Source organism: Lathamus discolor, chromosome 2 (assembly GCF_037157495.1).
Source record: "Lathamus discolor isolate bLatDis1 chromosome 2, bLatDis1.hap1, whole genome shotgun sequence".
NCBI classification, from domain to species: Eukaryota; Metazoa; Chordata; class Aves; order Psittaciformes; family Psittacidae; genus Lathamus; species Lathamus discolor.
The window spans coordinates 137,849,522-137,866,252 of record NC_088885.1 but is presented as its reverse complement, the minus strand read 5'-3'; the positions used below and the strand labels follow the sequence as shown (position 1 = coordinate 137,866,252).

The following is a 16,731-nucleotide window of genomic DNA, read 5'->3' as shown; positions in this document are numbered from 1 at the left end:
ATCAGGATTTACTTGGTAATTAAGCAGGTGGTCATTAAAGGGGCTATGCTTGGATTATCAATGTTCAGAACAGTTCCTAGAATGGGACAGAACATGAATTTAAAAGGACAATTGCCACTGAAAATTGGCGGGATCGACATTACTAAGTCAGGAACTCCAGCCACTCATTTTGCTGTGCTACAACCCCACCGCATCACCCATTCGTTCATCGCATGTCTCTGGGGCTGCAGGAATAGCTACATTGGGATACAGCAAACAGATTGAGAGGGCGGAGCAGGAGGCATTTCAATGGAATTTCAGGAATTTCAATGGGCAGAGCAGTGGCTGCTCATAAGCAAAGATGTTTGAGTACCACTCATCTTCCAAATGTGATTGAAAGTTTTCTTTGAAGGTCAGTGGTGTGGTCAGTGAAACAGCCTGCTCAGAACCACACAGGCTTGTGCACCGCACAGAGCACCTGTGCATGTGGTCATGACAAGCAGATGCTGGACTGTGCATCTAAAACCGGGCACTCTTTGGGTGCTTTAGAGGAGAAATTGGCAGGTTTATAGCAGTCTTCTGGTCCCTGAAAAGTTGTCCCTGTTTGTTTCTGAGCAGGGACCAGAGAGAAGCCAAGCCCCACTGGGACCCTGAAAGGCAAAAACAAAGAAGAGGGAGGTGCTGATGTTTCTTCTACACTTCTGTGAAGCTGAAGTGTTGGATTTGTGCCACTGCCTCCTGTAGCCCGGTGCATGCATTTATCCAAGTGAAGACTTGCATGATTTAGGGTTGTGTGTAAAGGGTGAGGTGATGTCAGGCAGACAGTTTTCTGCATGGTCTGGTGGGAGGTCAGTTTGAGTCTCAGCACTTGTGAGATGATCCTCAATCCCCTGTACTACCCGGAGAAATAAATACCAGAGCCAGACCTTTGCCAGCAGTGTCATGCTAGCTTCGGAAACAGTTTCTAGACTGTTTGGAGGTTGCCTCCTCTAGTTGACAACCCATCATTTTATAAATGAGAGGTGAATCAAGGTGATGTTTCTTAACAGCTGCAACTATTGCTCTGAAGGTGCAGACATTACAGCTGTCTCTGAATCAACTAAGCAGAGAACTGTTACTTTGAATAATGTATTAATGTATTGCCTTTTGTTCCATTGTTAATACAGCAAATTATTCTCAGGCGAGAAGCATCAGGAAATGCAGAATCAGTAAAAGATGCTTCAGAAACTGAATATTCTTTGAGCCCTCCCTTAAGAGTGGGCAACTTGAAGTTACAGGAGATCAAATTAATTTCTGGTGTAACTTAGTGGGAAGTCAGGTACATAAATTGGGAAAAAACCTAAAAATAAAATAACATGATGAGAAAAGAACAGTTCTGGCAGAGCCCCTCACCAAGGGATGGGAGTGGTGGCTATGGCTTGAATGTTGTTTGAAAGCACCATCAAAGGTAGATTCAAAAGTCAGGAGTATTGTGAGAGGAAATGGATAACTAGCACAGCAAGGGCAGTTACTCTAGGGGCTTTCTGCTTCTTATATGTGCACAGCTGGGCCCTCTAAGGATGGAGGTTGTTTGGGAGGAGATAAAAGTCATGTCAAATTGATTTAGCTCCTGCAAGTGCTGTTGTTATGTTGCTTAGTCCCTAATCTGTGAGGTAGAGAACAAGAAGCTTGCACTATTTGCTCAACTGAAAAATGTGGGTTCCCCATCACAACCACCAATTAAGAGAATGTATATGATTAAAAGAAACCCATCTTCACAGTGAGATCCAGGCTTCTCTTTGATCATAATATATACTCATAATGCCCTGAAACTTAAATCAGTTCTTGATCCTTGATGAAATATACTCTTTTATGCATTTAATTTCCATTTTGTGGCACAAAGCTGACTGTGTCACATGCTACTGGGACAAGAAACTCAGTACAAAGAGCACCAGATACAGTCATTCCCTGCAGTCTCATAGAGTTCTATACAAAAAGGTACAAATACTGGAGGTATTAAAGTTGGAAAATTAAATGCAAAGTTCTTTGTTTTTAATTTTGCAATATTAAGTAGCTCATGCTGTATATAATTTGTGAGGAAAAAAACAGTCTGCTTTTGAAATGGTTGAAGTAGTCTGCAGAGAAAGAGAGAATTAGCAACTGATGAAAGTAAGTGAATAATAAACCAGGCAATAATGCAAAATCTGAACATACATAAAAAGCTTAATCACAATCTATATATAGTTTTTATATCTCAGGAAAATAATGTAACATATTGCTTTCTCGAGGACATCTCCAACTCTCAGCCTAAATTTGTATGAGAAATCAAGATTCTCTAGCAGTTTATTCCTGGCAAGAAAGTAACTTGCCTCATTTGAAATATTCCCATAATCCTCATTTAAGCAATTCAAAGGTCTCATCTGAAAGAGAATAGGAGCAACATTTCCACCAGTGCCAGGAAGGTGACTGTCACAAGCCAGGAGGAGCACATGCCAAGCGCAATGTTCTTCGTTAAACTGCACATCCATAACAAGTGGATTTCTGACCACAACAGTTCCCAAGTTTCAATTACTGGAGAAAGTGGACAATTAATCCTCTCATCCTTCATTGCTGACCCACTGTTTTATAGAAGTGAAGATGCCCCACTCTTACAAAGAGTGATTGAAGAAGTCTGGTGAAAGCAACAATTGCTCAAACAGCACACCACCTCATCTCCTTGCTGAGGCTTTGGAGAGATTGAACTTTTCCTTCAAACTGAAAGCATTCTTCTGTAACTTCATTTAATGAGAGATGGATTCTCAGCACCTACTGGATTGAGCCCTAGGATAGAGGTTACTTCATAAAATGGCAGGAAGAGTGTGCTTCATTCTTCCTTACCGAGATATTTTGAGGGAGCCAAGACAACATCATTCAAACCGAACAATCATTATCCTCATCAGTGAAATGTTCTCTTAGTCTTAAGCAAATATTGAAACTGCTGTACAAAGCAATACAATATTATATAATATTCAAACACATTAAATCTAAGCAGAAGTAGTGCAGAAAACAAAGCTACATCTCCTAGAATGGCCAGGGGAATACAACTTGCAAAAAGAAAACTAAAAGGAAGCTTGGCAGGTATAACTCTGTGAAAATAAGCATTAAAGACATATGATTGCTGTCTATAAATACAGCATGCATGCAAACACTAAGAAGAAAATGAAATATTCAAGCTAAAAACCAGTGGTGGCATGGGAAAAAACCCAACCGATATATAGCAGCCATTAATAAAATTATGCTGAAAGTTGCACAAGCCTTGGAAAGCAGCACAGATCTGGAATGCTATTCCGGAGAACGGGGGAGCAGAAACGTGACTACTTTTAACATGGAGTTAGTTAAGTTTATGAAGGGAATTCCTGTGTACTGTGTAAAGTCATTGTCATGATAATAGGAACATATTAAATTTCAGTACTTTATTTATTTAGTGTCTTTGATCCAAAGCACTTATATAAAAAAGCAATAATGAAAATTCCTTTCAACCAGTACAATAAAAGTCGTAATTCCTTGGGGTATTTCATTTTCTTTAGTAAAACACAATTTGGACACATTCCATTCAATATTTGCAGAAATGGCAGAGCATTGGCCCTATGAATAATAATAAATCTAGAACATAAGATAAGCTATAGGTTATTGAAATGATGTGTTGCAAAGTTTGGTTCCAACCTTTGCAATGCCAAACTAGCAACAGCTGAGGGAATTGGTTTACAGGTCTCTTTGAGTAACTGCCCCGAAAGTCATTGGCTTTCAACTCTGGGAATCCACTTCTCGTGAAACTGAGATAAAACCGCTGCTTGGAGCTGGATTCTTCAAGGCCCCCAGCCAACAGACCTAGAGAGAATTTGCAGTGTCCGTGACATCAGTGCAACAGTTTGCCACCCTCACAGCATGTAATCTAATGGGAGCATATGTGCTGCAGAAGCCCATCTCTTCCTTCCCTAGTTTCTTTCATGGTGTGTCAGTCCATCAGGCAACCTAGTGCTGTGCTGTGTTTTGGGTGGGTGTTTGTAGGTGTATGATAGTTTACACACATGCAATATGAATCAGGGACAAAACTATTGAATTTGTGCCTGTGACTCAGCAGAGAACTTGAACTTGCCCTCCAGAAATGAAAACACTAGCAAAATGTTTCAAGTTTGGACAACTAGTTTGGATTATCTAGGTCTACCTGCAAGGTCGTGCAGATGACTCTTCGATTTTCAGGGTCAGCAAGCCTAAATAAGGGAATTACCTATTCAGAGGATTCTTGCTTTATTTTGCCAGTTGGGCCACTCCTCGTTGCAGTATACAAACACAGGCTTCCAAACATGACAGTTTTAGCTTTAGTATTTTAATTTCTCTTCGACCAGTGTGAATTTATTTTCTAAAGCTCTCTAGTCTTCACATGGAAAACTGGAAAAAAAAGATTAAAAATAATTAATTGGAATATTATTTGTAATAAATGGGGTGAAAAAGCAGCAGGATCTGAAGAGAAATCCTGTTCTGCCCACAGAGTGACAGTAGTTTGTTTTATATCAGATGCCTAGAAGTAGAAAGAGAGGGAAGCAGTGGTTTCTGCCTGTTGGCCACAAGTGTTTGATCTCTGTACAATTGCATAAGGGAAGAGACTGAGCACTCAGAGAAGAAGTTTATGCAGATTCATGGTTACTCTTGGAAGCCCAGATCATCTGCTCTCTCATGTCTTTTTGTTTTTTTATATAAAGAAAAAAGTACAGGCCAGCCCTTGAAAGGATTTAAATTGTCTACGTCACAGAAGCAGGTAGGAGGATCTGCCCACAGTGAGTGCAGTATTGAGCTCTTTATCTGTTCCTTTCTTAAGCCCTTGTACTCTTCCTTAGCTGTAAGTTGTGAATTCCTTTCTGAGGGAAAATGTGACTTACAGGGTTGGGTTTTTTTTCCTTAGAGTTTCCTTGGCAGAGAGCTTAATGGAGTTGTCTGCTATCAACACCTGCTTTCAAGCTTTCCTGATAAAATTAGATTTTATAGCTCAACATCACATATGGCATCTTTATAATTAGTCTTTTTGCAGTATATGAATGTCAGTTCCTAAAATGCTGCCTTACTGTTCATGTGGGAATATTTCGCCTCATTAAACAAATCCAAGATTTTAATTGGAGCTTCTAATTGTTGAAAACCCACGGTTTTGTGTGTCTAATCTCAGAACCATTTTGACAGACTGAAATACAGCATATCTTCAGCTTCACTGGAACCAAGCTGTGTGCAGATCACTTCTGGAAATGGGAACCTGAGATGTCGTCATTGGCCTCCATATCTAGAGTCACTTGTGGAAATGTAGTCTTTCAACACATAGGTGTCTGAAAATGAAGGGTGGGCTTCTCCAGAGGGCTCATTACTGATCTAATCTTGGAAGCAGAGGTAGGTCTATGCTTAGGAGCTTCTGAAAAATACTACCATACAAAACATTTCAGAACAAGAACACCCATTTTTTAACACACATGCTCAAGGGTAAGCAAACTTCCACTGAAAGGTGAAGCTCGGGGGTGTTTTCAGACATGTGACGATCAGAATTACCAGTTAGAAAGATGTGGAAGAGTGTTCCTGTGTCAGTGATTCACAGGTGATTGTTTCAAACTGTTATAAAACACATGGAAGTCCTACACTAGTACAGATACCAGTATAGGTGAGGGGTGATGTTTTCATTACTCGTGTCACAACTGAGAATCTTTATTCCACTTGAGTACGTTCATTTCTCTGCTCAGATGAGGAAATGCACAAACCAACAGATCATCACTATACCACCAGCACTAATGTCATGGAAGTGGTAACATTTATATGGAAAAGTCAGCATTTAGTACCAATGCAACAGGATGAAAATGTGCAAAATGTCAGCTTGTAATAGAAATGTCTGTAGTTTCTCAAGTGCAAAGTTAGTGCAGTGTCAGCAACACTATCCTCTAGGGAAAAAAAAGGACAAATAGGAAAACATTTACAAACATAGCTCTCGATAGCTCTCATGCAAACTGCTGTCAAACTTGTACACTAATGCAGTGAATCGTTCAGGCTCAGCTCACTGGGAGTACTCCTGCTCATATTGGTAAGACTAGCCATAAGGGATTTAACTTTATAAGCATAGTAGTCCCTCAAGTTGACTGATGGAACTTCTTTCATGCCATCACCAAAATCACAGCTTCTCATGGCACTCTCTAACTGCTTCTGACGCCTATAAAAGTGGGAGAATTTATTGAAGATCAGTGTAATGGGAAGCACTACCACTAGGATACCAGCTAGGATGCATGCAGATGCCGTCAGCTTGCCAGCAGTGGTCCCTGGCACAACATCCCCGTAGCCAACTGTGGTCATGCTAACAGTAGCCCACCACCAACAAGCAGGGATGGTGGCTAACCCCTCATTCTCTTCTTTCTCAATGGTGTAAGCCACTACTGAGAAAATGGAGATGCCGACAGAGAGGTAGAGTAGAAGAAGCCCCACCTCTCTGTAGCTATACTTCAGGGTGGCTCCAAGGGACCTGAGTCCTGTGGAGTGTCTAGCAAGCTTTAAGATGCGAAAGATCCTCATAAGTCTCAGGACTTGTGCAACCCTGCCTAAATTTGCTAAAGTTGGACTACTTTCCACCACCAAGTTGACAATTAAAGTGATATAAAATGGAAGGATAGACATTAGGTCAATCAAATTCAGGGCATGCTTGAAAAACTTTAAAAAGTCAGGGGCTACTGCAAATCTCGCCACCAGTTCGAAAGTGAACCATGCAATACCAAAATGTTCCACAATTTCAAAGCGAGGGTCTTCCTCAGGGTTCCCGTTGCTGTCAACTATCTGAAAGTCTGGGAGGCTGTTCAGGCACATGGTCACGATGGAGCCCAGCACCACCACTATGGAAAGGACACTGAAGATACGGCTTAATACTGAGTACCCAGGATTATCCAAAGCAAGCCAGAGCTGCCTTCTGATGTTTCCAAATGGTTGTTTATCAAATTTAGAGGCATCATTGTAGAATGCCAAAATCTCATCAAAGGAAGATGTGGTGCTTTCCTGGTCACTTTGTTCCTCCCATTTCTCTTGGTCTGGCTCCATTTTCCTCCCATGGTAGCTGTAACTGCAGCAGGAGTCTATAAAGAATTCATTGATTCCCCAGTATTCAATCTCCTGGCTGAAAGAAAACACACACAGTTCACCCATCACATGGAGCTTGCCGGTGTTATAAAAATGTAGCACGTAAGGAAAAAGCTCGGGGTTCCTGTCAAAATAAAATTCATTCTTGGTGTCATCATAGTCATCACAGAGCTCCAGGATTGACTCCTTTGAGTGGCAGCTCAGCAGTTTGCCCAGCCTGGTCTCGGGGAACCTTAATAATGTGTTGGATCTCATCTTTTTCTTAAAGCCTCCAACATTGATGCTGATTTCATTGTCTTCAAAATTCGCTTCGGATAAAGCCTTCAGACTCTGCCCTGTCATAGTGAGCTCCTTCCAGAGGTGTACAGGGAATGAAAACCTAGGATGCAAATCAAACAGTACATTGGCAAGATGAGCAAATCTACAGCACATTCACCTATTGATGCTTTCTTCTTTTTATTTTAATCTTTCTTTCTTTCTTTCTTTCTTTCTTTCTTTCTTTCTTTCTTTCTTTCTTTCTTTCTTTCTTTCTTTCTTTCTTTCTTTCTTTCTTTCTTTCTTTCTTTCTTTCTTTCTTTCTTTCTTTCTTTCTTTCTTTCTTTCTCTTTCTCTGTTTCTCTCTCTCTTTTTATCTCTTTTCTCTTTCTTTTACTTTTTTCATTTTTCTCCTTTTACTTCCTTTCTTCCTTTCTTCCCTTTCTCTCTCTCTCTTTCCCTCTTTCCCCATTTTGCTCCCTTTCCCCTCATTCCTCCCTTCTCTTTTTCCTTTTCTCCCACTTTCTGCCACCTCCCACTGAAGACACTGAGGGCGGCTCCTTTGTTGCCGCCGCAGGCTCCCGCACCTCCCCGTACCTTTCACCTGGGCTGCGGCTGTCGCTCCTACGACCCCCACCCCCCTTACCCGCGGCCTTGGTGCGACCGTCTCCCCCCGGACCTTTCCCCCTCCACACGAACACCCGCGCCCCTCGGCTGCCGCCACCCGGGGCCGCGCTCCCCCCCGCGCTGCTTCCCCAGCGGCCGGAGCCCCGGCCCCGGCTGCCCCGGGGGAGCCGCCGCCCCCAGCCCCGCTCGGGCCCCTCCGCGGGGGAGCCGCCCCGCCCCGCCCCGCTCCGCGCCCCTCCGCTCCCGCCCTACCTGCTCTCTCAGCGGCCGCGGCCCCTCGCCGGCGCGCCTTGCTGCCCCCGGCCCCGGCCCGCCATCGCCGCCGCCCGCGGGGGCCGCCAGGGCTCGCCCGGCTGCGGCTGCCGGTGGGTGCCGGTGGCGGTGGGTGCCGGTACCGGTGGGTGCCGGTGGCGGTGGGTGCCGGTGGCGGTGGGTGCCGGTACCGGTGGGTGCCGGTAGCGGTGGGTGCCGGTGGCGGTGGGTGCCGGTGGCGGTGGGTGCCGGTACCGGTGGGTGCCGGTGGCGGTGGGTGCCGGTACCGGTGGGTGCCGGTAGCGGTGGGTGCCGGCGGCGGTACCTGTGCGCGGACCGGGGGCTGCGGGGGTGCGGTGCTGAAGGGACAGCGGCCGCGCGCCGCCCCGCTCAGCGGCGGGAGGCGGCGGCACGCGCACTCGTCATGGCGACGACCCCCGCGGCCGCCGCCCGCCCCGCCGCTCCCGCGCTCCCCCGGCCGGAGCCCGCCGGGCGGTTGGGGCCGGCGGCGCGGAGCCGGGCAGCGCACGGCGGGAGGGCGGGCGGGTGTCGGGGGGCCGGCGGTCGCGCCGCCCGGCTGAGGAGGGGCGGCCCGGCGGAGCCGCTGTGCCGGCCGTGCCTCCGCTCGCTCGCTCTCGCTCCTGCCCCCGCGCACCGGCGCTGTGCGGGCACGGCAGCGGCGCCGCAAACCGGGGCTTCCTCCCCCCGCGATCCTGCCTCCCGCCGGCTCCGAGCGGCGCAACTTCCCCAGGGGGCCGCCCGCCTACGGCCCCGCGCCGCGCCCGCTGCCCCTCACCCTGCCGGCGGCAGCGCGGGCAGGGCCCCGGGCAGGGCTGCCCCGGGCTGTGGGGCCGGGCGGTGCCCCCGCGGCGCTGAAGCCCCGTCAGGCGCGGGGTGGGGGGGGGGGGGCTCGTCAGCCAAGCGGTGCTCGGGAAGCGGCGCTGCGCGCCGGGGCTCCCCGCCGACCCTCGGGCGCCCTCCCCACACGGCCCTTCCCGGCCCGCGGCACTTGGAGCGGAGGGGCCCGACCGGCCCGCAGCGCTGCTCCTGGCGGGGCAGTTTCCGGCTGGCACGTGGAGTAATGCCTAGTTACATGGTCCCCCCCATGGCAGCGTGTGTGCCCGCGCTGGAGGCGGCCGTGAGGGAATCTCCCTCCTCCTGCTGAGCCCGGCGTGAGGCCGAGCTTCCCCCGGGATAAGGCTGGTCCTGGCAGCGATGGGAAGCGGTGGCAGCCCCTGCAGAGCATAGGTGCTTTGTACCGGGCTAACCCACATCATGTCCTGCCAGCTGCTTGTGACCAGCGCTCACTCACGATCGCACACGCCCGGAGTGCAGCTCCTGGAAATGGACTGATGTTGATGCTTTGCAGGATTAGGAGGTGGGGGGAACGAAGCCTTGCTTGGTTTCCCCCAGCCCTGGCAGAGCGTTCCAGCCCTGTGCATCCCCTTTGGCTTGTTCCTCAAACAAGCTCTAGATGCTGCCCCTGCGTGCCTTTTCTTGGGTGGTGCTCGCTTTTGCTTTGCTCTCTTGATGGTGAGTGCCTTCTGCCTCCCTTTCCCCCCGTGGTCCTTCAGCATGGCTCTCCGTTTGTGACACATGCCCTGGGTCAAGACTCTGGGTCTCAGTGTGTTCACCAGCTGACCAGTGGCACCTCGCAGGACGCTGACTTCACACTGAACTATGCACACCAGGCTGACCTGGGCAGGGAAAGCGCTGCTGCCTCTCAGTTCAGTCCCCACAGCTCTTTTCCTCCTGAGAAGGGGGGCACAGGGGAGAGACACTGCGCACAGCAGGGAGAAGGCTTCAGAAATGCTGTGGGGACTTGCGCATTTTCCTGTAACAGCGGCTTTTCATCTCCAGAGAGGCAGCTCTCACGCTTCCCAGTGGCAGCCTAGCTGTTAGGTTCGTTTGTGACAGCTTCCTCCTCTCAGGGCTCTGCTGGCAAAACACTCACTGGGGATGCTGTCTTTTAATGCCTGGGGTAAGGGATGGCAGGACACAGGACCGGGAACCTTCGCGTTGGGATTCCTGAGTTCGATGCCCATCCCTGTTCCCCAGGGCTCACAGAACTTCTCTGCTGTGAATTCCCACTCACTGTTAGAACCAAAATCTCTCATGTTCCTTAGTGATGTCTGTGTGCTTTCACCAGCTCTGTGCTATCCCACGTATCTAGTCAGGGCTTTAAACACATTGAAAAATCATCAGAAAAATTATAAAAAAAATAATTTCACTACATTTCTGTCTTAGATTAGATACTTTTTTCCCTACTGCTGCTTTGGAGGAAACTAAGTGGAGATATATTTAGAGGATTTTCAAGCTTTTATACATTGTTCTTACCTTCTAAGTCACGTGGCAAAGAAAAAGGATTGCGGGCAGCCTCATACTCACCCATCTCTGTTCTTATGTGTACCCTGGAAAAAACACTGGTCACTTTTCTAACCTGTATTTTCTCATTAAGAGGCACAATGAAGTTTATGCAGAGATACTGGAGGTAAACAGCAGAGTAATATTGCTGTGTGAGGATACAACTCCCCCTAGTCAAATAAAACTGCCTCTGTAATTAGGGCTAATTGGCTCAGCCAGAGAATTTTGCTAATAAGGCTAAAATGGTTCCAGCACCGAAGATAGTAACCCAAAGTCCACCTGAGTGCTTCTGCACTCTGCTCCACAGATATATGGCACGCCTGGCGCTGACCTAGTGCTTTTGTCTTGCCCAGCAGTAAGTACAGGACGAGTTGCTGTGGATGCACTATTGCTGGTGGAATCCAAGGTAAAAGATCTGCTTTGATATGTCGAAAGGAATCAGATATGTCAATTCTGCACGGAGAGCTAGTGATTTGTCAGGTAACAGCAAATTTTGAGATGCACTAATAATAAATTGAATAAATATACACCAACACTTTGTCTCCGCTGCCCTGTGGACACTTCTTAGACTGGGGAGAATGCAGGAGGAGTACTGGGGTGGGCTGGGAATTAAGGAAGTGTGAAAAATTGCCTGTTGGAGGGGGGAGATAAATGAGTGACTTGTATCACCCTGAGGTGGTGTTACAAAAGCTCAGCTAACTTTAGGTTTGCTGGTTATAGTTGTTGACTCTGAGACTGTGTGAGAGAGAGAGGGCTTTTTATCTTGATACGATGTTATTTAACGAAGGTTAAAGCCAGCACTGTGTAAAAACGCTCTGGGTACATAAAGGTGCCCATCATGGCTGGTCTGGGTCTGGATGCATAAACTAGCTGCAAAGTGCTTGACTGTAAGCCCTGCTTTGGGCTTGTGGTGAACTGAACTGTGAGGGGATGTGGCAATAATTGTTGTGCTAGCAACCAACTTGATGTGGGAGGCTGCTGCCTAAGGAGCTACCTCGGACTACCTCTCCTGTCTGGTCCCAGTGGCACTGGGACACCACTGGCAATGCCACCACTGCAGCAGTTGCACTACCCTGCAGTGAGTTTAATGCTGCTGAGGGACTCTGTTCCACAGGCACGACAGCTTAGATACGTTGTCAGCTTTGGAAGAAAACCTGCTATGACTGCTACTACTTCTACAGTGTTAATGAAGTTGAATGTCGAATATGGAATATAATAATTAATATTGCATGTGATCATATTGAATATAATAATGAAGTTTAATATTAAATAGGGTCTAAAGGAAGATATGGCACCTAAGTCAGTGGTTTTATTGGCACTTCCACTGAATGGTGGATGGATTCACTTTGGACTTGAGGACACAGCTATCTATTAAGCTGAAGGTGGAACTGCAGTCTGAACTTAATATTTACTGTAAGGTCCCCTTCTGGCCCTGGAGCCAGATTCAAATGTACAGTCTTGTTGACTATCTCCTTTTATTCCAGATGGATTGGATAATCTTGGAGTCCTAATGTGTTAGTTTAAGATTAATAGATATGATCTGTTTTAGTTTGCCAAGCCTTACAGGCTGGGAGTGAAGCTGAGATCCTTCCATGACAGCATTCCTACTGCCTCAAATATTGACTGTGGCCAATTGGTGAATAAGTTTAAAAGAAATAAAAATACTTTGCACATAATGCTCCTTTAAATACTGGGAAAGGATGGTTGCAAAATACTGCCAAGTCTAAAAGAATGAGTAAGTTGAAAATGTGTTTAAACAAATTCATAAAAAGGCTACGTCCCTCTCTGGGATATTTATCCAAATGATTTGAGTACAGCCTAAATTTGACAGAACCCCGACTGGGAGAGAATATTGCAGAGGAGGAACCTTTCTAAACATGCTTTGTTCTTACTCCTTCATGTCAGCAAGGTAAAGCTGAAATTAGACCTGCTACATGATCTTTCACCTGTTCTCAAACTTCCCGTAACCACAGGCAGAAGACGAGTGCTATGAATCTGCTCCTTCTGTAAGTGCCCTGACTGACATGTCTGCTTTTCTTAGGAGGCAAAGGCTTTGCACAAGCTCTTGTGGCATTTGCAGTATAAAGCGTGGGAGGGTCAAGCACTTTACTAAGCTAGACGTTTACAAGGCAGTGATAGCAATGTCTGAAAACAGAAGAACTTTCTGTTTTCACACTGTGATGGAGTGGAACTCTAGTGGACCACAGAAAGGCCATCTGGCGGCTAAAGAAACTGAACCATGGACTGAACATGAAACAATGTTTAGTTTTGGCTGACAGCACCTCAACAGAGCAGCAAATACTGATCTTTTGTGGTGCACTGATTGCATGAGCAATGGAATTTTACCGTGATGACTGCACTATTATGCCTTTTGTTGTGAGTTGACCTGCTTAGTCACTGTTGTGCTTGCTCTACCCGATTCTAAACTATGAGGGGCACATGATAATATTTGCTCTTGCAAGCTCTGTGGGGAGTATTGTCTTCCTTGATTAAACCACCATATTCCAGAGTCACGGAGTGCAAGGAAAAAACAGGATTATTAGATAATTGTGACTGGTTTAGTATAGGTTGCAAAATTTCAGCCTTCTGTCCCCTGCTGAAACCTGATGGCTGAGATGGGTGAAATAAACCACATTACAGACCCCACTGTCAATGTATTAGAGGAGTCTACAGTGTGTATGTTTACGTGAGCATTTTACTTGGGCTTGTGCTTTTGAAGTGACCTGCTTGATCAGCTCCACTACCTTGATTTTGTATTGATTTACCTTTTGTTTATGCTGACTCTGAGAACTATATTTCTTTTGATGCTACAGGAGTAAGCATTTTCAGTAGCAATAAGCAATGGGAAAGAAGGGGTTTCAGAACTGTAGTTTTGGATATATGATGGTGACTCAATACAGTTCAGTGGTCACTTTCCCATCATTACTGGTGCAGTCAGTAGGGGCATGACCTCTTTGATATTTGCTTGAGTGCAGATGAGGAGAAAGAGGATCTTGCTTGGATCTAGGTCATAGCTATTAGTTTTAAATTGTGGCAAGAAAGCCTAGCTTTGTGCTGTCAGTCAGCTGACTTGGAGCATCTAAAGGCTATTCCACTTGAATCTGGAACCTAGCCATGTGTTTCTTTCCTTAGACTTCTCACACTTCTGTGTCTAGAAAACATAGCCATGGGAAACCCAGCTACAGCACAGCTCCTCTGGGCAGATCCCCAGATTAGATATATTCTCAGCTGATTTGCTCTCACTGAGAACATGTCTCATGCTTAGATGGTGCAGTGTTTTGTCTCAATTTTTCTTTTTGCACTTTTAAAGAAGACAGGGAAAATATTACTTGCTCTATGCAAGTGAGAAATAGCTCACCCAAAGCTAATCTGGGACGCTTATTCTAAAAAGAATAATTAGGATAATTTCTTGTTTTCATAGATATATATGTATCTGTGACACAGGCATCTCCATCTTAAATAAAAACCCCAGGGCAACAACCCTCATTTGGAAACATTTTACTCAGAGAGCACGAGAACCTCCTCCAAACTTACATCTATTTAAGTCAGGGAGGAAAACTGATTTTAATTACGAAATCAGCATGTTGAAGGACAGGAGGAACCTCTTGAGCTGTGAGACCAAAGGTCATTGATGGGACATCCTGGAGAAGCAAAGCGCCACACAATACTTTACACAGGTTAGTAAGCTTCAAGTCAGGATTGTTCAGTGTTGCAATGATGGGCCAGCTCCAGTGTTGTCACCACTGTCCAACATGTGTGTCAGTGTTACTTCCTTCTTTCTTGGCAATTCCTGGCTTTTTTTGAGGAAGTTTGGGGTTAGGAGACCCTTTGCTAATCTTGTGTTTCAAGAGATACCGGGAGACCTGCCCTACCGCCCTTCACACCCTATTAGCACAAACATCACCAGCACACTGTGCTCTGCCTGGCCTGCCTCAGGTGCTCTGCAGAAGGGTCCAGCCAGGCAGCCTGCCCTTGTCTTTTGCTGCCCAACTTCATCACTAGGGATATTGGAAAGGACAGACTGATCATTTCACGGCCAGCATTCACACAGCATGAGGCTACACTGCAGTGAGCCAGGTAGAGGCTGGAATCATGAGAATCTTTACTTAATCTAAAAAAAAAAAAATAATTAGGGAAGCATAAGAGAAAGTTACACTTTATCTACCCAAATGTATTTGTTTTACAACTGAAAACCTTAACATCCAGCTAGACCAGTGCATGAGATAAAACAAATAAGCACAGGAAATGGAAGGCAGGCATACCGGCAACATTCCCTGCACCTCCCAAAGGTGTTTCTGGAGGGACAGAGCCGAAGATGCTCTATCAGCTTTCCATGCCTGTGTTGCCACTGTCACCCCTCACTGGCTGCTCAAACAACTTGATGCTGCAGTATCTGGTGTCTGCAGCCATATTCTAGCTTGGGAGAAGGCTTTACTTGATCATTGGCAGAAGTTTGAGATTTGAGTGGAAAGATTTCAGGAAGCTAATGTAAGTATTAAGACCCAGCTCTGACCATAGAGGACCATCAAGTCTCTCCATCAAGAGAAGCACAAAGTTTGCCTCTGAAGTCATCCTGAATGTGAAGAAGCTTAAGGGTCCTGGATGACTAAATAACAGTGTGGGAGTGGAAAAGATTGGTTCCAAGCTTGCAGTACAGGTGTATCCTCACTGTCCAGCATCGGCAAAAGGGAGTGAGTGAGAGGCACATCATACCCAACCAGTTTCCTGAAGCTTCGCCAAACAGGTGCTGGGCTCTCTCCCAGTATGTGTGGACCATTCACCAATGCCTCATAAACCACCACATGCAGAGCTTGCCAGCTGGGAATTTAAGGTAAATATCTCTTGTGTGAGGCGTCTGTAGCAAATTGCCTGGAAAGGCACTACCTGGGAGATACATGACCATTACGTGATGCCAGCAAAGTGTGATTCTGTAGTGGTGTCACCTGTGGTTTAACCAACTTCTGTTTGTAACAAGCTAGAGCACAAAGAGAAGTATTTTTGTGCAGAAACATTACTGTGACTGCTATAGTGTTTTGCTTTATAAAAAGTTCTGTTTAGTGGAAAACTCACAATCAACTTTAACCATTTATTCTTTAATAACTGCCCACACAGCAAAAGGAATTTTAAAACTTCTTCATAACCTTCATAAATAGTGCTTATGCCTCATTTTTTGAAGGAGAGAGCACTCTTCACCTCCTTTGGACATACTAAGACTCTGAGCTACAGTCCTTCTCTGCATCTTCCATTGTAACTTTGCAATAATAGTGGCTTTCCTGAAATGCATCTCAAAGGCAGTTTGGACTGTAAGTTACGCTAATAGTTGGACTTGCCTATCTGAGGGTCTGATTGAGAGTGTGTGCATTCTTACATGCCTCCAAATATATTCTGGTTGTTAAGAGATCTCTCACTAGTGTATGAATGGTCAAGAAACTATTTCCTTTGCGTCTGATTCACTTTGATATTTTTGGATTATCTTTAAAACAAGAACAAGCCAAATTAAAAAAAAAAAAATCACTAAATAAGATTCTAATTAATGTTTCCCACTGCTGTTGTGGAACAAAAGGTTTTAAAGTTTCTGAAACATGTTGGGACATCTGTGCTCTGTTTCTATACACAATGCAGAAAGTCCAAAACCTCATGGGAAACCTTATTCTGAAGGGATGCCAGTCCAGATACATACTCTGAAGAGTTTCATATGGTTCCGATCAGATTATAAGAAATGCCTCTGAACTGTTTTATCCTTAGCTAACATGATTTTAAGCTTCAAATTTTTTAACTTCAAGAAAGCACTTAGTGATATGCTTAATTGTAACCACCTCTGGTTTTCACAATCATGCTTTTCTTTGCTCTCCTGGAGAGCATTTGTTATTCCTATTATAAGAAGTAAGAGGAAATAATGAAGTAATTGTTTTCAAGAGCGGGTACTATGGAATTATGAGAATACAGCAGTAGTTTAAACTTCACCATTCTGCTCGCTGACTGACTCATTTGGTATGAAGTCAAGTGAGGGCCAGCATGTGAGCACAGGAAAACCTGATTTCCATTTCATTTGTTTTTCTTTTCAAATGGCTGCTTTGTGGAGCATTTCTGAACTTCGCTGCAGTTGGAATATTACACTAACCAGCTGCTGATCAAAGACGTCACTGA

The 16,731-nt window shown here is 45.6% G+C and overlaps 1 protein-coding gene across 1 annotated transcript; it reads right to left on the bottom strand.

The window, feature by feature from the left end:
• Positions 1-5,568: 5,568 nt before the first annotated feature.
• On the bottom strand, positions 5,569-8,274 carry KCNS2 (potassium voltage-gated channel modifier subfamily S member 2). Its single transcript, XM_065669418.1, has 2 exons — positions 8,221-8,274; positions 5,569-7,465 (listed from the first exon to the last, which is right to left on the bottom strand). The coding sequence occupies exon 2, from the start codon at positions 7,426-7,428 to the stop codon at positions 5,995-5,997; it is 1,434 nt and encodes a 477-aa protein (XP_065525490.1). The 5' UTR covers positions 7,429-7,465; positions 8,221-8,274; the 3' UTR covers positions 5,569-5,994.
• Between the last annotated feature and the right edge of the window lie 8,457 nt (positions 8,275-16,731).